Source organism: Watersipora subatra, chromosome 7, assembly GCF_963576615.1.
Source record: "Watersipora subatra chromosome 7, tzWatSuba1.1, whole genome shotgun sequence".
In the NCBI taxonomy this organism is placed as follows: Eukaryota; Metazoa; Bryozoa; class Gymnolaemata; order Cheilostomatida; family Watersiporidae; genus Watersipora; species Watersipora subatra.
This window is the reverse complement of record NC_088714.1, coordinates 27,200,647-27,224,415: the sequence shown is the minus strand read 5'-3', so window position 1 is coordinate 27,224,415 and position 23,769 is coordinate 27,200,647. Positions and strand designations below refer to the sequence as shown.

The following is a 23,769-nucleotide window of genomic DNA, read 5'->3' as shown; positions in this document are numbered from 1 at the left end:
TTGCAGTTATCCTATTGCACAGCAGTGCCATTTGACTGCTAATATTGCATTTCTCAACCATCAGTACCCTTTCTTTTTTCCAATATCACTTTGGTCATGGGCTGTATGACAGTGGAATTTCTAGTTGGTATTTTTTCTATCATTTGCAATTGTTTTTGATGTTTGAGATGATCTAGCTGTCAGGATTTTTCAACATTAATATCGGCAAAACTTGATCGCGGTTAAAAGGCTCAGGAGAAAATGCATGCGAAATGACATCACTAGCTGCTATCACTGCTATAGTTGATATCAGCTATTGCATTCAAATTGCAGCGTTATTCGTCTCTATTCTATCAGTCTCTTTGCAACAATAGATATCATAATTGTACTTTCGTTTGATCTGAGCATTTTAATTGCACTCACGTTTTGTTGATTTTAATCCTGAAACATCCTAGCAGTCAAATCTCCTCGAACATCAAAAACAATCACAAATGATAGAAAAATACTAATACTTTCTGATAAAATCTACTAAAACTTTGAGTAAGATGATCTTTAAGAAACAGTTTTTTTGATGCTGGGCAGTATACCGGCTGTAAATTCTTTTTTAACCGGGTTTAAGGTTATGCGTGCAAACTGCATGTCAACAAACAAATGCTTATGACAGCGTGGAAGTCATGCTCAGCTGATTTTAATCATGTGCGCTTTGTCATAATTTGCATGATTTGTCTATTCATATCTGTGTTACATTGAAGATTATATCACAAGATCAACTGCTGTGCAGCGAAAGCTAAAGGGTAAACGACGCAAGTATTGCTAGTTACTGTTAGTTGCTGTTAGTTGCTGTTAGTTGTGGTTGCAGTGAATACTGAGTGTGAGTACTAGCTATGATTAGTATCTTATACTAGCTCTGAGCAGTACTTTATTGTGTAGTATTTCAGTACTAACATTACTTAGTACCCTATAGTACTCACAGTGGTTAGTAATATTATGTGCCAGCAGTGAGTAATACTCGAGTGTAACAGTGAGTAATACTCGAGTGTAACAGTGAGTAATACTCGAGTGTAACAGTGAGTAATACTCGAGTGTAACAGTGAGATGCATTTTGGAAAATAACAGAACTCAGTTAATCTTGAAGATGAGCAAAATTGCACAAAATTTTATCAGAAAGTATTGATATGTTTTTATCATTTGCGTTTGATTTTGATGTTTGAGGTAATCTGATTTCCAGGATGTTTCAAGATTGAAATGTTAGCATGTGTCAGCATGCATCAGAATGCTTGAGCATGCTGATGCATGCGTCAGCATGTGTCAGCATGCCAAAACAGTAAGACTATACAGTAAACATATGAAAGCTAAAGCAATTTTTAGATCGAGACATATTCAACTTCTTTAAAGTTATCTAAACCAGTTTTCCTGAAAGTATGGGGAATGAATTATTAAATCTCTGTCAAGAATGTAGCTATGTAGCTACTTGTAAGAATGTAGAATTATAGATGTCTTTCCGAGGGTAAGCTGTTTACGGACTATGCTTGAATTAGTTTTGATGTCACAGATCGAGCTCATTAAAATTGGTTGTGGAGTTTTGAAATCTCTTAATTTAATCCCGATCAATTACATTGCATCATGATGATGCAATGTCATGCTTACCATTGCGTACTCTAAACATCATTATATTGTTACTATATATTTTGAGATTACAATAATATTTTCAAACTCAAATGGTAAGTTGAGGGTACCTTTCAACAAGCTTTCCTTGAGGGTTTCACATATCAACTTACCGTAAAACTTGTATTTGAACGCCAACTGCATTTGAACGTTACTTCTAATAAAGCATCACGCTAAGTGATAGATTGAAAAATAGAGTGTCATGGCGTTTAAATAAAGATTTAACCGTGGATTAATTTGAAATTATGACCAATAATAAATAGTTTGCAATATGAAAAACTTAATCATACAATAAGAAGTGATGAGTGACAAACAATATCTGGGAGGATTGGAACATAATGAGCATATGATATTTATTATTGAAACAATTTTGGCCAAATTCCCTCAGCTTGGTGAACAGAGACAGAGCTATTTGTTGCCCTATTCACCTCATATTTAACAAGCTGCCAGTTTTATGCAATACTCTACAGAATGCGAAAAACAGGACAATAATTGGGACAAATGCTTGATAGCGCACAGCTTGGAAACACATTTACCTGCAATGGTTATTTATATCCAGATATAATCAGCAATTAATCAGCATTTGTCAAAAGAAGATATGTGAATGAGGGATTTACTTCTCTGTTACATAACTAGAAGGGAGACTCAATAGCTTAGCACAAGGTGTTGGACTGTTTACAACTTTAAGCAGGTGCTTTGCAAACAAAATTGTATACTAAGAGTGTGAGTGTTGTAATAAACACACCAAGTGTCTACCAGTAAGCAACACAGCATATTTTAACAATATAACAAAAAATCTCAAAACTGCTGTCGTGCCATCCTGGTTGCACGAAAGCAAAATCACAGCAAAAAGTTGTTTTTTAAAACTAGTAATATAGTAGTAACATATTACTAGTAATAGAGTAGTAACATATTACTAGTAATTTAGTAGTAACATATTACTAGTAATATAGTAGTAACATATTTCTAGTAATAGAGTAGTAACATGTTACTAGTAATAGAGTAGTGACATATTACTAGTAATATAGTAGTAACATATTGCTAGTAATAGAGTAGTAACATGCTACTAGTAATATAGTAGTAACATATTGCTAGTTATAGAGTAGTAATATATTACTAGTAATATAGTACTAACATGTTACTAGTAATAGAGTAGTAGCATATTACTAGTAATAGAGTAGTAACATATTACTAGTAATATAGTAATAACATATTACTAGTAATATAGTAGTAACATATTACTAGTAATATAGTAGTAATATATTACTAGTAATATAGTAGTAACATATTACTAGTAATAGAGTAGTAACATATTGCTAGTAATATAGTAGTAACATATTACTAGTAATATAGTAGTAACATATTACTAGTAATATAGTAGTAACATATTGCTAGTAATAGAGTAATAATATATTGATAGTACTAGAGTAGTAATATATTTATGGTACTAGCGTAATAAGGTACCAGTTGCCACCGGCTCGTTACACCAACTTTATTAAAAGTATTACGTGCGTGCGGTAGCAAAATTTCATATTACTAACCTGGATCACTGATTATACGCTCTTTATTCCAGCAGGGCCAAGAGTCATCACATGCAGACCAAAGGCAGACAAAACACGTAGACCAAGGCTCATTGTATTAGATAACAGTGGTGGGTGATTCTTCATTCATGGTGCAGAAAATTTTATTTACTCTGTAGATGGCAGCCAAAGACAAACTAACTTATTTCCCTGTGTACGCAAGGGCTGAGTCAATCAGAATGTTGTATAGTATTGCCGGAGTGCCTTTTGAAGATGTGAGAGTTCAATTTGATGATTGGCCAGCTGTGAAAGCAAGTAAGTGATGAGATATGATTACAAAATATCATCACAAATAGAGATTTTACCAAATAACAGTTGACTTGAGATACCATTATTACATGTATCCATTTTACTGTTTACTATTCAACATGCAGTTTTGTGCAATTATTTGCATGGTAACTATCAACATTCAAACTAATGTGAATGCATACACCAGGCACCTTTCTGTTTTCTCTCACTCTCTTCTCTACTGCCATTTTGTTTATTGTTTTTGGTGAGTGGTAGAGTCTCAATCTTATTTTTATGCATAATAATCGTTTGTCTAAAACTTTCAGACAGGAATATGTCCAAAAACATTAGAAAATAGTTGGAGTTTACATTTGCTACCTTTTTAAAAAAGTTTAATTGGCTGAATCTTTAGATTCATTCTAGTGCAAATAATAAATCAGTTTACTTTTAAAATTTGTAAAGTGATATACTCACAGTATTGCAATAGTTTTTTGTTTGTTTTATTTTTGTCCAATATTATCTTCTGAAAACACGGAAAAGGTATAGAAACAACGAGGGTACGATGAGAGTTTTATGACTCTCTGCTAGAACAACAGCTTAATTTGTGTGAAGAAATCATCGAATGACAACATGCATTGATTTCTAAAAGAACAAAACGTTCCAAAAGAATTTTAAGGATCAGAACTGATACCTCTTGTTTCAGGTTCTTTTTGTTAAAGTGTCTAAACAATGGCTGATTTTTTACTTGAAACAAGGTTCTATAGAGTATCAAAACAGCATTCATTTCTTGTAAGAGATCAACGGTTCAAAACTGCAATAGCTTTAAAAAGAGGTCGAGTGGTGGAGAGAGAACTTGGAAATAAAGATTTTGCTAAAGCATTCAGGTCAGCAAACTAATAAATCTTGCTGATGCTGAAAGGTTGTCATAATGTATGTAAGATTTTTTAAGACAATTTACTGTCAGCTAGAATATTACAATGTTGAACGATCACGTAACAAAACATTTGTATGCATTTTATGCATGTAATACAGCCACTATTGCATGCCCCATTAAGCTTAACTTTAGTAAAACCACAAGCATGTGACAATGCACAGTTACAGTATGTATATTATGCATATTATTATGCATATGTATATATATGAGATCATATCTCGTATGATGCAATTTTTTCACAATTCGCCAGCGTCACTACAGACAGACGGGCAGACAACATGGCTTTAATTATAGGACTAGCTGTGCTACCCAGCGTTGCTCGGTTATTAAAAATCAGTTTATAAAAAATGAGAGGTAATGAGAGTTGCCTGCTATTTGCAAGGATAAGTGCCAATGGATAATTTGAGTAAGCTTACTAATAAGAGCTATCGCTTCTCATGATGTTACGCTATCACTTTGCGTCATGACGGAGAGCGGTAGAGTATTTGCTCTCATATAGCGACATATATCGCCTAATGAATCCGTCAAGCTCGTGTGGTTGAACTGGTAAGGCATTGGACTGGGGATACGGAGGGTCCGATATCAGATGTTCTGCGATAAGGATTCTTTGTTCCAAGATTTTAACCGCTATAGCTGGTCATACCAAAGGACCGACGACCAAATTTGAGAAATATATACATAGATAGGTTAGGACCCTGACAGTTCGGCTTGCCATGAGAGATTGCCAGGTGTGTCGTAGAAGCATACAGATTAACTGTTTACACAGCTATTCTCAGAGGATGGTTGAGTGGTACAGGGATGAGAGTGTTGGACAGTGAATCTTGATCCTATAAGTTTGAGGTCTTTCCAGTGCAATATTTTATCCTAAACTCAAACACTAGCTTCAGACAGACACCTGTCTTGTTTTGTGAAAGATAAACCAGATGTAGGCAAACCATGTATCAGGGTGGAACTATAAACCTTGTATTCACATATTTATTGGATGTTAAAATTGTTTTTAGCAAGTGGAGAGGAAAGCAATTAGTTGAATAATTAATTGCGGAGAGCAATTAATTATTTTTATTTAGTTAAGATATTGCTCTTCCCATTATATGTATTACTTTGTAGTAATGTAGAATGTTACAAATTATCATCTTTTTCATCACTTTTTAGTGCAGCCACTGGGACAGTTACCTGTATTGGAGTGTGAAGAGGGGAACCTAGTCATGTCCAACTCTATAGCAAGATACGTTGCTAAGAAATTGGGTAAAATTCTTGTTTTCTAAAAAGATTACAGTGCAAATTGTAAAAATTTGTGATAAGTACATGCTGGCATATGCAATAATTTTTAGGCTTCCACTACATAGCCATGTGTTCTAATAATTATTGTAAAACTCCTATCGTATTTTAGCTCGAAGCTTTTTTTCTAAATACACTCGCCTTTCAGGAAGTCCCAAGTCTTTGATCCTATTAGCTTCATAATTAAATTATAAAATTTGCATTCAAATTTATATTTCGTATAAATTTTTTATATGCTGCAGGATTATTTGGAGGAAATGCTTGGGAAGAGGCTCTAAATGATATGGTTATGGAGACGTGCTTAGAATGTACCAATGACCTTGCAAAAAGCGTTTACTTTTGGTTGCTTTTTAAACGAACTCCTGAGCCGGAGAATTCAGATAAGATTTTGGAAACATTCAAAGAAAAGTTATTGAAAGCGATGAACTATGTTCAGTCAGTTGCAGAAAAAAGAGGAAAGACTTTTATCCTTGGTGATCAGGTGATTATAATAGATATTAGATATAGATATTGTTAGATTATATAATATTAGATATATAGTAGACTGTTGTGCTATCTGGCGTTGCTCGGGTAATAAAAAACTTTTTGGACAGAAAATATAACACCATTTACCATTCTAACTTTCAAACTATATATCATGAGAGAAGTGTTGTGTGTGGTTAAAATAAATTAAGAGAGAAAATAAAAACAGCTGTTAAGGTTTTCAAACTTTTTCAAACAACTGTAACTTTCAAACTTTATATCATGAGGAAAAAGAAAGTTTTTGCAGGACAACTAAATTAAAAATGAATAAAACAGCTATAAAGGTTTTCAAACCACTGTAAATATAATACTTCACAACTTTCAGCGATGTATATATTTTAATAATGTACAGGGGAACCTCAGTTGTCAATCATAATCTCTTCCGGAAGGTTGTTCAAAACCGAGTTGTTCGAGATCCGAAACAATTTTTCCCATTAGAATAAACGTATGTGAATTTTAATCCATTCCAAGGCAAGAAAACAACTTTGGTAAAGTATTTTTTCAACATTTCACACCATAAACTGTACTGTATATTGCATACTATAAATAAAAACGGGTATAGATATAAATCATGTTTCATTTTAATAAAAGGTTTTCTATTTATGATGATGGAAAAAGAAAACAAACGTAAACATTCCGTATGTTTTGCTTTTAAAACATCAAAAACATTAAAGGTTAAGATACAATGACAAAAATTGCAGGAAATTATAATGAAACAGCAAAAAAATGCAACAGATCAGTTAGATCAAAAATCGCAGGAAAAGGAGCATATAAACAGCAGTAGCACGTTTACTTCACATCTTTGAAGGATAATCCTTTTCCAAAACAATTTAGGGTAACTCGACTGGAGAGGTTTTATCCTTAGCAAAATTCTTCGGTAGAGGAGGCGTCGTCCCAGATGGTTCTTCCCTTTTTGTAGAGAATTTATGAAGCGTAAAGTGCTTCTCCCTTTGTTAACAAATGTTTCCATGCTGTTTCCGGAGCTGTTCCAATTCCAATGCGCATGCTTCAGTTTGGTCTAGAACCGAATTTATGTTCGAGATCCAAAACGAACCAATCTCAAAATCTTTGGTTGAAAGCCGAGTTGGTCGAGAACCGAAGCATTCGAGAAACGAGGTTCCACGGTATATAATCAGTACATAAGTCGCCAAATTTTAAGTTGGAGATAAATTATTGTCGATATCGTGAGGTGGAATAAATTAGCCTTAACAAAAAAAAATGAATAAGCGTCGCGTCGCATATGCTTACGTACCAAAATATTTCTGAACAGGAGCATCATAACTCGTGGACGCAAGGCTAAGATAATTAGCACGGGCATGGTGTATCAGTTATATGAAAACATATTTGATCTCTATGCGGTTCTAGCTCAGTGGTAGAGCATCTGGATTAGAAACTTGTTGGTGTGATATTGTTGAGTTCGTCATGAGTTCAAATCCATCAGAATGTAGAATTTCAAAATAAAGATTTTAATAACTACAGCCAGAATGCAGAATGATGACACACGACATACTTTGAAAAATATATATATAGATGTAGACATTCCTTGATTGGTATCTTTTTGTTTTACCTCCTAGTTACCATTTCCTTATTATGTGTATGAACACGCAGTATTACTTGCCTATCATAGCATACTAGTACATTCTAGTAAATACTCTCGGTTATCAGTTTAACCCTTTCAACCAAGGTATTAGTTGTAGTGTTGAAGAATTTTAGCAGGATTTTGTATGGTTGGTCTAATGACGACTGGCCCAAATACAAATGGTCTGATAGACCAACTCGCCCAAAGACAATTAACCTAAATCAATTCTCCCAATATACCAATTGGTCTAATGTCGGTTAGTCTAAAATTAATGTAAAGACATGGTTAGAAATACAAAAACTTAAATCGGAGACTTCTATTTACTACTTATAAGTTAAAATAATGGAAATTTTATTGCAGTAAATGGAAATTCAAGTAATTTTTGTGCAAAAATCAAGTTCTAAAATACAAAGACGGTATAAAACTTTAGCGTAATAAACACTACGATTATACTGCCAGCTCAAAACTGTACACTATGGGCTAATGTTAGCAAAAATTCTGAAATATCATGTTTTTTTGCTAAAAAAGGGTAAAATTTTCCCTTCGCATTCACTTTTTCAGCCTAGTGTTACACTCTTTTATGATAATAGATTCAACCTGCTCTTCAACATTTTATGGTAGCTTAAACATCTTAACACTTGCAGAGCCTACTAGTACTTCAATGTAAACAGACATCCATCTGCAGGATGTTTCTCCTTTCCTCTTTTGGGTAGCACAGTGTCACACTCAGGACACTCCATTTTGTCTGAAAGTATCCTTAATGGTAATTAGATCAATTGTGTATACGAACCAATTTTCCAGGATCGTTTTATTCAGCCTGTGAACAATGCAATCACAATTAGAAAGCTGTTCTGCCATAGAACTAGCCTAGAAATGTTGTGGCTGTAAAAAGTTTATTTTAGACTTGGTTTAGAACTTGTAGACATGAGTGCATCATTAAGGTAAAATAACTGGTTAATAACAGAAGACTTCAGTTTTTTTTTGGCAACCTTCATATCCATTGCTTTGAGGTAAAATTATAAATATCAAGTTTAATGATTATTAATGACATACTTTTATACTTCTAAAATTTCATATTAAATGACAAGTTTGCTAATGACATGTCAATTTTTTTCAAATTTAAAATGACATATTTTGATGTCTTTTGTATGCAGTTATTAAATTAAAGTCATCTTTTTTAGCTAATTCCAAAAGAATATATCTGGCCATGTTGCAATGCCATGAAACTTTTTTGATTGTGTGCATAGTATTTAAAGAGCAATATGGAAAAAGCTGACATATGCTGTAACAACTGACACGAGATAGGACAAGCTGAGGATACTGAATAAACCCATATAAAAGTGGTTATTGTCTCATATACAGACTGCTATGATGATGACATATTGTACTACCATTTGTAATAGAAGCCCGACACAACTTTTGCAGATCTCCCTGGCGGATGTCTGGGTGTTCAACACTCTCCAGTTTAGCAGCAAGGCCTGTTCCTCTGCCCTGGAACTCACTCCTTGGGTCAAACAGTTTACAGAAAGTTTCCAAAACGATCCGAAAGTCAAGTCGTACTTGGAAACTCGCCCAGCATCTTTTTCAGGACTTTAATTTTATGACTTCAAATAAACGAAGCTGGTTTGGTTGCTCTACTCCTTGTTCAAACATGGTTATGGACAGATAATTTTTTTAAATTAGGTTTAATTTTACTATGCAGACAAATTATCAGTAGACGTATCAAACCTATTGATATACTAGTCCAATAATCTAGTGGGGTCTACTTCTGAGTATGTGTTACTTTTCACATATTTTTGCTTTATGATTAAAGCATGTGTTAACAGCATGGGAGTAATAGTTGCTGTTTTTCTGATGTAAAAAGACCCCATTGTAAAAAACTCGGGGCTACCATTTGTTTATGTATGGGTAAAAGGCACAAAGATAAAAGCATTGGTGGATAGTGGATGTGAGTAATCAATTATACAACAACGGTGGGCACAGCAGTTAGGATTGCTGCCGAAAGGTCCTCACCGACAAATAATGATGTTAAATAGACATATCACTACCTACAAGGGTGAGGCAACTCTTGACATAGAACTGGATCACCTTTGTAAAATTACGGTTCAATGTATGTTTGCTCCGAAGCTAGGAAGTGGTTGCCAGATGATACTAGGAATGGATGGCATTGCAAAGCTAGGTGGGGTATCTATAGATAAAAATAGAGGTGTACTTTTTGGACCAAGACAGTTAAGAACAGTTGGCGTGATGCTACATAACAAAGCTAGTCCTGTCAGTCATAATGATGATCAGCAGCCGCGATAGTTATAGGTGATAGAGACTTTTAAGCACAATTTGATGGTCACAAGTGGACAGTTGCTTGGAAATAGTTAAGTAACGAGCCTACATTGTCCAATACATGTGGAGAATACGCTATAAATGATATCGTCAGATAAGAGTATGAAAAACAGGTTATGCAATGGATAGACAATAGATGGCTGCAGCCACACCGAGAAGCGCTTCATGGACCTGTAACTAGCATTATTCCATTGTTGACAGCTACACAACCTAACAAAGAGACAAAGGTTCGACCTGTAATGGATTATAGCAGAGAACTAAACGGGTATGTCAGCAGTCATCCTGGTTTGGACACCGCAGTATGCCAAGACAAACTCCGCAAGTGGCGCAAGTTAGGCAGTGATGCTTGCATGTTAGACTTAAAGAAAGAATATTTGCAACTGCATGTTGATACTAGTTTGCAAAGATTTCCAGCTGTTATGTTCAATGGGACACTGTATGTCATGACTAGACTAGGTTTTGGTCTCAATGCAGCACCTAAGATTATGTCAAAAATATTGTCAACATTGTTGTCACTTGATCCTACGGTTGCTGCTGGTACTGACCATTATATTGATGATATTTTGGTAAATAAGTCAGTAGTGCCAGTCGAAGTTCTGTGCAGTCATTTGTTAAAGTTTGATCTAGTCACAAAAGAGCCTGTTGATTTACGTGAGGCGCGTGTTCTAGAGCTTTGCGTGACAATCAGTAAAAAAGAAATATGTACATGGCCACACGACTCAGCCGTGCCAACATTAGAAAGCATTCGTACAAAAAGAGATTTGTTTTTTGTGTGTGGTAAACTGATTGGTCACTACCCAGTAGCTGGCTGGTTACGAGTTGCATGCAGCTACATGAAGCGGTGTGCTTCTGATGGCAAGTGGGATGATGTAATAGCAAAAGAAGTGCTGCAGATGATAGATGAAACACTAAATAGGGTAACGAGACATGACCCAGTGCAGGGAAAAAGGTCTGGGAGTAGAGTTGAGTGGTGCAAGGTCTGGTGTGATTCGAGCTCTATAGCTATTGGTGTGTGCATAGAAAGGGAAGGTAGCATTGTAGAAGATGCATCATGGCTAAGGAAAGTTGATGACAGTAGGCATATAAATGTAGCTGAACTTGAAGCAGTACTTAAAGGATTAAATCTTGCAATAAAGTGGGGAGTAAAACAAGCTACAATTGTCACAGACTCATTATCAGTATAATTATAGCTGGATTAATTCCATTATCACAAAAAGCCATCGCCCCAAAGTCAGTGGATTTTCAAAAATGATAGTCAAAAGGTGGCTTGGTTATTGCGCAATTAGTAGAAGAATATGGCATCACTCTACAAATGTCCTTGGTCAAGTCAGCGGACAATCGTGCTGGTGTTTTAACGAGGGTGAACCAAAGATGGCTGAAACCACTAATATCATATGTGGGTGTAGCAGCGGAGGAAGTTTCAAGTAATAATGAAGAAATATATAACATGCATCAAGTTCACCATTTAGGAGGTGACAAGATGAGTTACTTAGTTAATCAAAGGTTTGGTGACAGAGCCTCAAAAGGTATGATTGAGAGGGCTGTGAAAGAGTGTCAAATCTGCAAACAAATTGATCCTTCATCTGTAAGATGGGAGAAAGGAAATTTGGAAGTCAAAAAGGTGTGGCATAGACTTGCTGTGTACATCAGACATGTGGGCCGAATACCTTATTTGACCATCTTGGATTGCGGCCCTAGCAGATTTGCAATATGGTTAAAGCTGAGAGATGAGACAGCCAAATCTGTAATTGCCTATTTGGTACGCATATTTGAGGAGCAGGGTCTTCCACAAGAATTGCTTTCTGACAACAATCATGCTTCAAAAGCGCTCAGTTGTCTAGCATCCTAAAGACATGGAACGTAAATCATTTGCTAAGTTGCCCTTACAGGCCATCTGGTAATGGCATTGTCGAACGTAACCATAGGACAATTAAAAGAATGGCTGCGCGTTCAGGCAACGATGTTAACAGAATGGTATTTTGGTACAACAATACCCCAAACAGGCAAGGTATTGTACCTTCGCAAATGCTACACTCCTACGCAGTAAGAAATCCTGACGTTGTTGCAGAGCCACAAAAATTTTCACGTGGAGTGCTAAGAAACCCGTACAAAGTTGGTGACACAGTATATGTTAAACCAGCGCATGCTAAATGTACTACTGTATGGGCAAAAGGAACAGTAAATGCGTTGGTATCTGATGTAGTGTTAGAGGTTGATGGCACAAACAGGCACGTTTCAGAAATACGGTAAGCTGATTGTAATGGGGAGAATACTGGCAGTGAAAGGGTGTCAAGTGACAATGCTGTGGAAGTTGAATTTGATTTTGATAATCTCAACATCTGTAAAAATGACAATAGTTCTGCAGACTCAGACACTGAAAGTGACACTGATCATGACAATGAAACTACTGCAGTGGGCAATACCAGATCAATTAGAGACAGGCAACCTCCAGAAAGATATGGAGAATTTTATGAACACTAGAGCTGGGTTTGTGTTGTGACGGTCTATATTTTCATTTTAGATATACATGTATGTTATGCTAGTATGTAATCTATTAATATTTTCTGATTACGCTGGTTGTGATTTATGAATCAAGGGGTGATGTAGTTTGCATCGTATTATGTAATGTATTATGTAACACCCCCTTTGTCATGTAGCTAGAACTAATCCTTCAAGCCAGCATTAGTGAAAATACATGCATAGAGTCAGGGTGTAATTTTGTGATTGCTCTAATAAACCACAGTTAGCATTGTTTTTCTTTTAATCTGTTCAAAGAAACTTTTTCTCTGTACGTGAGGCTGATAATAGATGCTTTTTATCATCACCCTCAACCATTGCTTTCAGATAGTACAGCTACAATACTTGGGGTAGTACACAGGTTTGGTTTAAAAATTGATTAAGTTTTTTACTTTTATAAGGGAACCAGCAACCATGTTAAATTTTTAAGTCTTGGCTTATAAAGAGATTTGAATTTCAATTTTTGTGATAAGAACAAACAATCACATTAGACTTTTGCAATGTAAATCATTATCAAGATATCCAAACTAGTTTGTATTGCTTTGGAAGTAGAACAAAACCGGCTTGCGTACAGATATACCTTCTGATATGTAAATATGTACATGTATGTTTCTTAGTTTTTGAATCAAAAAATTTCAAGAATTTTGCTAGTTAAATGGTAAGCCTTAACATAGCCATTTTGAAATGCTTAGGAATTGCATTGCAAAATTATATAGCAGTAATATATCAGTACAAGTAATTTCTCACCTGATAATGTCTCAAGCATTTGAATGTTTCATCTTTTTATAGCTTATGTTCAGTGATAGAGTGCAATAGTGTTATGTTAGAAAAATTCATTTCATCTAGCATACAGCATCTGTATGTAGCAGGCAAGCATGCCTGCTAATATAGCTTCCATTATATAACTAAATTTATTTTTAATTTTTGAATGAAACAGTTTCAAGAAATCCGTTAGTCTAATTGGTAAGGATTAAAACAGCCAGTTTAACATGGTTAGGAATTTGATTGATCTATAGCCTTTCACAAAGCTTTGTTTACACAGACAGGTACCATATTATTTTTATAGAATTAACAAAGCTAGTTCAAGTTAAACTGAATGATAAATTTTCTCATTACCATGTTACCTATTAGAACTTACCACTTATTATTAATATCGTTTTTATTTATGTATTCATTGCTCAATAATACTCCACATCAAAAGCATTTTCAATATTTTTCTATTTGTTTTAAATGCAAAGAATTTATTATAATAGTAAACTTAGTATTTTCATTAACTTTTCAAAACGCTGAAATTTTTATTAACATTGGTAGCTAACAGAAGTATTAAAAAACTTTTGAGTAAAACAAAAAGGCTGTAACAACCATTAACCTTGTTACCATTGGTAGTGTGCATAAAACACACCGGAGCATGCACTGGTAAACCAGTCTTTAGGGAATTTATTTGCCGCCCGCTGCCAGAAGGTTGACTGATGTACACATAAATTTATATGTATAAATCCAAGTGTCTGCTTGTCATCCGTCATTTATGTGTTCAGTTATAGGCCCCAAAAACTAAGAACGAAAAATCAGCTGTACATAGGAATTGGTGTCAAAACCACTAATTCTGCAGACAAGTGAGTTACCCACTATGCTACACTGTTTTTGTTATACTATGCAACAATTGTGTGCATGCTTATGCAGTGCTTGCAAAAAAATTATTGGTTACTGCTAGGATGCTTGAAGATCATGATTGAGTGAGAGATCATGACATGTAACGTAACGATTATAAGCGCAAGCTAGCTTCAGACAGACGGACACTGTTCTTATTATAGTAAAGATTTAGACTAGCTTAATTTACTTAAATTCATTGGGTAATTATTTTATTACCCATGCAACACCGGCATTCAACTAGTATTATAGATATTGACATATGTATTATCCAGTTGAATGCAGATTGTCATTGTAGTCATTTTATATATGCTCTACCTTTTTAAAGTCAATGTAAAAAGTAATTTATAAATTATAAACATTCTATCAGTTTTTAAAGCCTTTCGATTTTTAAAATATCATAAATTGGAACCAAGTTGTCTTATCCTGAATATGTAAACGTTATGACACAAAACTCAGTTTAGCGGTTCATGTCTTATCTATTATCTAGAAACTCTCATAACTGCTAATGATATAGTTTGGGTGTAAGAACTCCAGTACATTCCTCTTGGACCACCATTAAGGTTGACACCTGAACAACGGTTATACCACCAGCCACCTAAAAAGGAGACAGTTGTTACTACAACTACTGCAGTATTTCTATAACACTATAGCATGAACAACATAGCAAACACACAGAACTGCAATAATAATTTTTATATGTAGACATTTAATGGCAGGTAACCTTACTGCTGTCCAACATAATAATTTTACATGGGAGACAGAAGTTATTGATTTATGGCAGAGGCTGCAGGTCAGAAGAAATTTGACTATGAGTCATATGAGAATTTGAGTATGAATTGAGAATTTAAGAATTTGACTATGAGAATTTGAGTATGATTCTGACCAGACTTTACACATGTCGGTTTTATAGAAATGAGAAAAGAGAGAAAAAAGAAAGAGCCAGGGAAAAAGAGAAGAAAAAGCTAGACAAAAGGTGAGGGAGAAGGAAGAGACAGGAAAGAGTGGTAGAGATAAAAGAGGGCACAAAAGAGAAGAAAAATAAGGGAGAGAAGAAAAAAAGAGAGAAAAGGGAAAAGGGGGAGAAAAGAGAAGAGGTGCAATCTATATATATATTTCTCAAAGTATGTCATCTGTGGATCTGTCATTCCAACTATAGCTATTAAATTCTTGGAATAAAAAATCCATACCGATGAAGATTTGATCTCGGACCCTCCTATTCACCAGTCCGATACCGTACCAATTAGGTCACAGATATTGATTTGTTAGCTAGCTGATATATGTCAGTATGTGGAAGCAAGTACCCAATGGCTTTATGTACTAGGCAGAGTGATTGCATAACGTGAGACGAACAGCTCTCATTAGTAAGCTTATTCAAATTATACACTGGCAATGTGCCAGGCTAATAGCATGTGGGAGGCAACTCTCATTACTTCTCATTGTTTATAGGCTGATTTTGCATACCCGACAACGCCGGATAGCACAGCTACTACTCTTATAAAATAGACTGAATTTTAAAATAACTCCTTATTTTGTGACAATTGGTTAGATCTAAAGACACCAAACCAGTTTAGCAATATCATCATCTTTGTTTTATTAGTTATATAAAACTATCATGATACAAGTTTTTTTAATTATGGGGGCTTTCTGATTTAATGGTATTTTGGTATGCGCTACTATTTCAGCAAGTAAAAAATTTAGTGTTTAACGATTTCACAGTTTTCTTAGCTTCAAAATTTAAACATTCCAAATTCAGTATATTTAAGCTATCGAAAAAGTGTCAGTTTATCGTATGGTGTACCCAAAAATTTTGATTTCAAGCACATATCAACGTCTGCTGATATCAGCACACAACTTCTGTTTAGCAAGCAAACTGATGATGCAAGATTGTGTAAGCAGTTTGTATGAAGAAAGAACACTTGGTTAACTTACAACGTAAAATGAACAGGCTTCAAGACGGCAGTAGTTGAAATTTAAAAGATAAATTTTGTAATTTTATACAAAAATAGTCAGTAACTAGAATCGAACAATTTGCTACATGTTTACTCAGCAAAAGAGGAGATGCAATGTAGTATGGCATTTTTTTTTCACATGCATGTAAGTAGCAGACTGTCGGTTCCAAAAAACCTAAAACTCAATCACTCATGACTTGTTTTTATCTTGTCCTACAAACCTGAATAAGTGATAGCGCAGGACTTGGCACTCTTATCATTATCCCTGTCTGATGTAGAGAACATCATTCCATCATGGTAGAGTGTGAAGGCACGTCTTTCATCTTTAGGGTGACCACTTGAACGCAGCTGGTAAATAAAGATACTAAAAATGAATTGCCATATACATTGTTGCATGTTTAGAATCTAAAGCATGTTCTGATGTAGCAATAAACTTGGATACCTCAAGAGTATCATCTGAAATTTGAGACCAGAATTACTTCAAGCAGCTCAGTGCAAATTAAGCAAAAAATTAACATGTAGGGAAAGTCTAAAAAAATGTGTAAAGCAATTTTATGGTATTTAATTATTTATTAATAAAATAGGTCAGTAATATGTCATGTGATTGGTTGATATTTTTTAGCAAAGTACAGTAGGTCAGTAATGCGTAATTTGATTGGTTGACACTTACAAAGTAGGTCAGTAATAGGTAATCTGCCTTTTTTGCACATATTATCAAAGTAGGTCAGTAATATGTAATGTGATTGGTTAGAACATATTAACAAAGTTAGTCAGGAATATATGATGTGATTGGTTGGCACTTGTTAGCAAGATATGTGCATGCCAGTAATAGACAGTCGCAACCATTAGTGAAAAAAGCTTCAGCCTTGTCTATCAGATGGCACTTACATTGATTGTGTAACCATTGGATTCATCCTCAATATAGAATACCTCCCAAGTCATGTCAAGCTCAAGGCCATCATCAAACTTAATGTAAATATTCAAACGCTGATTAGTCTGGGTGAGAAGATGAATTTTGTCATTTCCTTTAATAAAATAAAAAATAATATGGAAATACAAATTAATAGAACAGAAAGCCAGAGTATATGTATAGTGGTGGTTTTAAAATTATCCTTTTTACATTATCCTTCGAGCTATTAAAAATACCTTGTTATAGTTCTGCTGCACACCGACATTTGCATCCTGATGCAAGTATACATGTACGTATTTAATTGCATTTTTCCAATTATGACAATAAAGTTTGGAAAGAATAAAAACTATATTCGATAAATAAACTTCTATTTCTCCCCTGAGCATTCTGCTGCTTTTCTTACTTTTGCTTCTTCCTTTGCTGCCATGAGAGAAGGCCTTTTACCAGACCAATTCCAAATATAGCTATATATGGTTTAGGCCTTTTGATGCTTCTCCTAAAGAAATATTCTTGCAATATTATTATCATCATTAACTACTTTGATATGCATAAATTTGATGTATATAAATCTAGACATTTATGTAGGCGGACAGGATTGCAGGATTATTGAAATGAATTGAGAACCTACACACCGAGCGCTGCCTAAGAGTTCATTGCCAATGAACTTTTGCAAAAAGTCGCGAACTGTTGGCAGCAAAGATAGAAAAGTATAGATCATACCATCTCAAAATGTCACTCACATCAAACCTTTAAAAATCTCATCAAAAAACATACATGTTTTTTAATCTTTGAGACTTTGTTTGCTGCTGGAGGTGATCTGACTGTCAGACTGTTTTAAGGTTAAAATCAAAAAAACTTGATTGAAACTGTTGATTAACCTGTTGAAACTTGATTGCTGTTGAAATGCTTCGAAATACAAAACTTTCAAGAATCATGTCAATAGTTGCATTTCCTGTTTGTCCTTCTTGTTATGGCATTGATTATTGCATTCAGGTTACGGGCCTCTAATTGATATACGCCTCTATTAATATCTACTTTATTTTGTTTTTGTTCATGATTTCTAGAATAAAATTTTAAATGTAGCCTCAGATACATTGCTATAGTTGTTTTGAATGAGTTAAAGATAGGTTGGTTAAAATTTGTTCCGTTGTTTTCCGCTAAACGATGAATAAACACACGAGTACCAGATGCTGAAGAGATTGTATATACATGTACTTGTACATGTATATACACATGTATATACATGTATATACATGTATATGTACAAGTACATATACATGTACTTGTACATGTATATACAATGTACAATGTACATCACTTATAAACAACTAGATGAATGCCCAGCCTTGTACGCGTGATAAAAAGATTTTTATATAAAAACTTATTTTTAATTGGCTAAGTTTCTTTCCCCAATGAATTTCAGCAACTTAAGCAAGTCTAAATTTTTACTATGATGAAATTAGTATCCGTTCTTCTGAAGCTAGCGTTAGAAAAAAGATTGTGTTTTGATCTCGCACGTAATCATGATCTTCAAGCGTGCTAGCTGAAGCGTGAAGCATGCTATTTTAACCAAGCGGTATATATTAAAGATTGGCAGGGGGAATAAGTATGCGCACAATTGCGCCGTCATAACATTGTAACATTGTAGTGTAATAGTTAGCTCGCCTGTCTGCGAATTTGGAGATTCAGAGTTCAATCACAGTGCAAAGAGGTTGTTGTTCCTAGATTTTATCGCTATTACTGGTCATACAAGTAACAGATTATATACACTTACAATTATATATATAGATATGCACAACTATTGACATCATTTATGGAAAAAAATCTGAGAATGTTTTTCTCTTCTGAGTGTTTTAATCACAATCAAGTTTTGGGGATTTAAACTTAAAACATCCTGACAGTCAGATCACCATTTTAAACATACAAAATCTAACATGAGAGAAAAATATCTATACTTTTTGATAAAGCCTTTTAAAGTTTGAAGTGAGTGACCCGTTAATAAATTGAATAAATAAATTGTTCCTGAAACATGTAGATGAGCAAAGGTTTGTCTGTAAACAAATGTGCTATTCTAATTCAAAGGCATTTAAACATATTATATTAAACTATTTTAACCACACTATATTAAACCGTATGCTGTTTTAATGTCTGGTTTTATTGACATCATACTAACAGTTTGAGCTAAATATATTTAGATTACAAACTTTACTTTGACCTCAGAACTTAGACTACCATGACCAGAAAATCGATATACCTTAAGGCTATGAAAGCATCTGTAGGTTATTTGAGCGGCAATATAATTTGTAAAAGATTAGTAAATAGATAGTAGGTTTTAATAGCTATAGACTAAATAAAACTTTAAACATAAATGTGCACTGAAAGATGGTTGTTTGTTTGAAATAATCTCATAAGTGCAACAGTTTCTTTGGGTCTTTTTTCATTAAGGTGTCACCACCGCAAATGGTATATCCTGATACAGAATATATTGCGACTATCTGCTCATAAAATTTTACCACAGTAACAATTGTGGCTGAAAACCCTTACACACCGCCAATGGTCCACAGAAGGACCACCGATGATCCTCCTGGGGTTAGAACCACTGACCTACTGATTGTACACCAGCACCCTAACACTAACTTCTTCTGAACTAAATGAGTCTTACACAAAAATTAATTCTGATCTTCAAAGACTGAGCCACTGGTGTCAAGTAAAGAAACTAACAATTAATTGTGAAAAAACAGCTTACATTGTTTTCAAAAACCAGCAAAACAGATTTAAATTTGAACGCTTACTAACTTTAAATGATAAAAATATTGTTGAAGTTGATGAAATTAAGTTTTTAGGCATTACAATTGATAAGAATTTGAGTTGGTCCTCACACACACACAATTTACTGATTGACTTAAAACCTATTTCAGGACGGCTTTTTCGATTAAGCACTACTGTTCCAAGAAAGATCCTGATAATGCTTTACTACTCTTTTATTCACTCTAAATTATGCTACTCTATAGAATCGTGGGAAAATGCTTCTTGAATTCACCTTGACCAATTAATTAAGTTTCAAAAAAAATATTGTGTATTATATATAAAAAGCCTTTTGGTTACCCAACTTTTAGTTTATTTCACGACTCTAAGATTTTGACTGATGATAGAATGTATCATTACAAATCACTTATTAGAGCACACAAACTGTATCATTCACAAACATTTCAAAAACCTTCACATTATAACACCCGATTTCAATCATCCTCACTTCCTACTCCTTTTTATTCTTCATCTGCTGGTCAACGAACATCGAACTTTGTGAGGTCTGCACTGTGGAATAAATTGCCAACGTCGTTGAAATTAATAAAACCTATTGGTGAGTTTAAGACGGAGGTAAGTCTCCACCTTATCCCTGCTTGGTGAGCATTAGTGTCTACGCCTTATGCTGTTGACTTAGGCCTGCGGCCGGTTTAGCTCTGCTATTTTGCACTAGACCCATCATCTTTGCTTTTGTTTGATTCTTGATATACAATTGTTTGAAACTTTTCTTTGTTTTCTTTTTCGTATGTATGCAATTGTATGTACTATATATTTGATGAAATAAATCACACGCACGCACACACGCACACACACACGCACACACACAGACACGCACGCACACACTAATGAACCTCTGAAACATACATAGATTGATTATCACTATTCAGTAAAAAGTAAATTTGTAGCAAAAGAATATCAAGGTCTTTACCTAACCAAAATTCTCCAGTGATGTCACCAAAGCCCTTCTTATAAGAATCCCAATGAAGGTTAAAGTTCACGGTCTGATTTCCTCTCCTTTGTATGACTGTCCAACCGGTCTGGTCGATAAAGTCACACCATACTTGAAATGGTGCTAGGGTATTGTTCGGAGGGTTAACTTCATATATTCCTGTCTCTCTGTAGCCCTTTTCATACAGATCTTGACAGTCTGTATATAAAGATAATTATAAAAGGTCAGTAAAAGCTCCCTTGTCAAAGTCAAAACTCAGCAAAATTGAGCAGTGTATAATTTTGTTGAGGAGTGTAGCAGAGTATCAAGTCAACTGTTTATTTCAGGGAAGTGGTTCTTTGGTTTTGAGGAGAACCAAAAATGATTCTACTACATGTATATTTTTTCTGATGCATTTTTACTATTTAAAAAAAAAATTGATCACACCTATAGCAAACTATTAATTAAAGCATCGTAGCTGCTATAACAGAACGCTTAATGATGCCGTGTATTAAATGTATTTAAAAACTCACAAACGAGATGAAGCCTAGTGTTAGCAGTTATAGTTCAACAGAGTTGTCTCCCCAGCTTTTCCTTCCTGAACCAATCTAACGGCGTTTTATTTATTCTCTAGTATTTAAAGCGTAATCAATTTATCAATCTTTACTGTAATGAGAGCAGTGTCTGTCTGTCTGTTTGTTCAAAGCCACTCTTGGAGGTTACAAAAAATTATTGCATCATTCAGGGATTGAACTTGCAACATGCAGCATGATAGCCCAACACTAACAATTGTACCAACTACTCCCTACTGCTATTACAAAATTATTGTAACCTGTAAACCTGATGATTTCTCACAGGACATGAGACTGCTAGGGCACTTCCAAGTATGGAACTAGGTAACTATACGGTGAATCCAGTCAGAGAGCCTGCAATTTTTACAACTTTAATTTTTTTCAGGGGGTAGCAAAAAGGTTGGTATGTATAAATTTTTGTGATATTTCCTGTTTGCAATGTTTAACTAAATTTATATGTACACTCTTTGGAGACTCATTTTAGTTTGCATACAAAAAATATCCAAGTGTTTTTTTACAAACAACCACAAAAACTGAGAGCAGGTTACACCATAGCATAATGTATCCATTGGTTGCGCAAATTTAATTTCATAATGTATGAAATTTTCACCAGATTTGATGTAAGACAGTAGAACTGATCAGACTAACTTTTGACCCGTGTATGTAAGTATAACTTTTGTTTGCATTAATAACCACCAACAAAATGATGTTTGTTATTAAATGCCAAAAAAGAAGAAAACTAAAAAGGTAGAAATCAGGAATTATTGAGCGAGTTGAACAGATGTGTCTTGCAAGTTGGTAATTTAATAGTATTATGGAAGAGTCGAGATAGTGAATTGAAGGTTGTAGTAACAGAAAGTTCATAAACTAAAACATATGATGGTGTATTTAGTATGTTGGTGTCACAAAATAGAAAACAATGTTTGTCTTATACTTGGAATGGTAAATACTATTATTGAGGGCATAAAACTTTTATGCCCTTTTTATTTTCAAAACTTGTAACACAAATGCAGAAACGAGCAAGTTTGGGATAAGGCAATATGTTCAAATATCCTGTGATATGATTGGTGGAAGTTTGGTGACCTGAAATACGTGATCGGTAGTACACGAGTTTTAGTTTAGATTTCTAAAAGAGGAATATCTTTTTCTGCTGTCAGTATGGTAAGATGGGAGATATCAAGCCGATCAGGTGTCTGCATCGAAATGTAAATTGATTCAATATTGAATCATTTTGATATCGAATATTGTATCATTTTAAGTATTGAATATTATATTATTTCAAGTATTGAATATTTTTCATTATCTTATTAAGTCTTAACAATGGACTTACACAAAAAGTTATCAGATTTTATCAGAAAGCTTTAATATTTTTCTATAAATTGTGATTGTTTTTGATGTTTGAGGTGATCTGACTGTTTTTGATGTTTCAAAGTTAAACTCGATAAAACTTGATCATGGTTAAAACGCTCAGAAGAAAAAGATATGCTAAATGATTTCACTAGTTGCTATCGTTGCTATAGTTGATATCAGCTATTGTGTTCAAGTTATAGCATTGCGCATCTCTATTCTGTTGGTCTCTTTGCAACTATAGACGTCATAAACGTACTTTTGCTTTATCTGAGTGTTTTACCTATAATCAAGTTTTGTGGTTTTTTTATCTTTAAACATCCTAGTAATCAGATCACATCAAACATCAAAAACAATTACCAATAATAGAAAAATATCGATATTTCTGATAAAATCTACTAAAATTTTATGCAAGCTCACCCTATTTCAATATTAAAGCAGTGGATAACATTTAATTAAGAGCAAGTTTGTAAGTAAGTTTGACGTACAGTAAGTTAAAAGTAAGTTTTTAAGTAAGTTAAGAGAGTAAGTTTGAGCAATGCAAAAAAAATTCAAACTATTGAAAAGCTGATGCTTGTTTTTGTACACTCAACCAACTAATAATGTTTTAAAAATTTTATAAATATTTTGTTATGATTGGTAAAGTAAACACAATCTTCTGCAATCATTTAGTTTGTTACTAAATTTTTATAGAAAAACTGTGCATAGGATAAATCAGTTATCTTTTTGCTTGTTTAAAATTACTGTAATCAAATACATTTGCTATCATTTGCCTTTCTCTAGATCGGCTGAAATGTACAAATGCATCATTCAAATAGAGCAGTGTTATTTCTTTTTATGATTGGTGATGTCAATTATCTTTTATGTTGTATCATTGTTATTAGATTATGTTTTACCACATTAAAAGGTAAGTTTTATCTACAAATCTTTGTATTATTAATCCTAATGAATGTACAGGATCAGTCCAAAATACTGTAAAGGACTGACTC

General features: G+C 34.1%; 1 protein-coding gene across 2 annotated transcripts; it reads left to right on the top strand.

Annotated features, from left to right (window-relative positions):
• The first annotated feature begins 702 nt into the window (after positions 1 to 702).
• On the top strand, positions 703 to 9,589 carry LOC137400208 (probable glutathione S-transferase 8). 2 transcript variants are annotated; one of them, XM_068086534.1, is made up of 5 exons: positions 703 to 773; positions 3,344 to 3,479; positions 5,539 to 5,631; positions 5,907 to 6,145; positions 9,191 to 9,589. In XM_068086534.1, exons 2-5 carry the CDS (start codon positions 3,344 to 3,346, stop codon positions 9,359 to 9,361), a joined length of 639 nt encoding a protein of 212 aa, XP_067942635.1. In that variant the 5' UTR covers positions 703 to 773; the 3' UTR covers positions 9,362 to 9,589. The 2 variants fall into 2 exon arrangements, with proteins under 2 accessions (XP_067942635.1, XP_067942636.1); XM_068086535.1 differs by lacking the exon at positions 5,539 to 5,631.
• The last annotated feature ends 14,180 nt before the right edge of the window (positions 9,590 to 23,769 follow it).

Excerpts from the sequence above, each read along its gene's own strand:
- LOC137400208 (XM_068086534.1), top strand. The coding sequence starts at position 3,344 with ATGGCAGCCAAAGACAAACTAACTTATTTCCCTGTGTACGCAAGGGCT. Across the intron at positions 3,480-5,538 it reads TTGGCCAGCTGTGAAAGCAA|TGCAGCCACTGGGACAGTTA; the intron begins GTAAGTGATGAG and ends ATCACTTTTTAG. Across the intron at positions 5,632-5,906 it reads ATACGTTGCTAAGAAATTGG|GATTATTTGGAGGAAATGCT; the intron begins GTAAAATTCTTG and ends TATATGCTGCAG.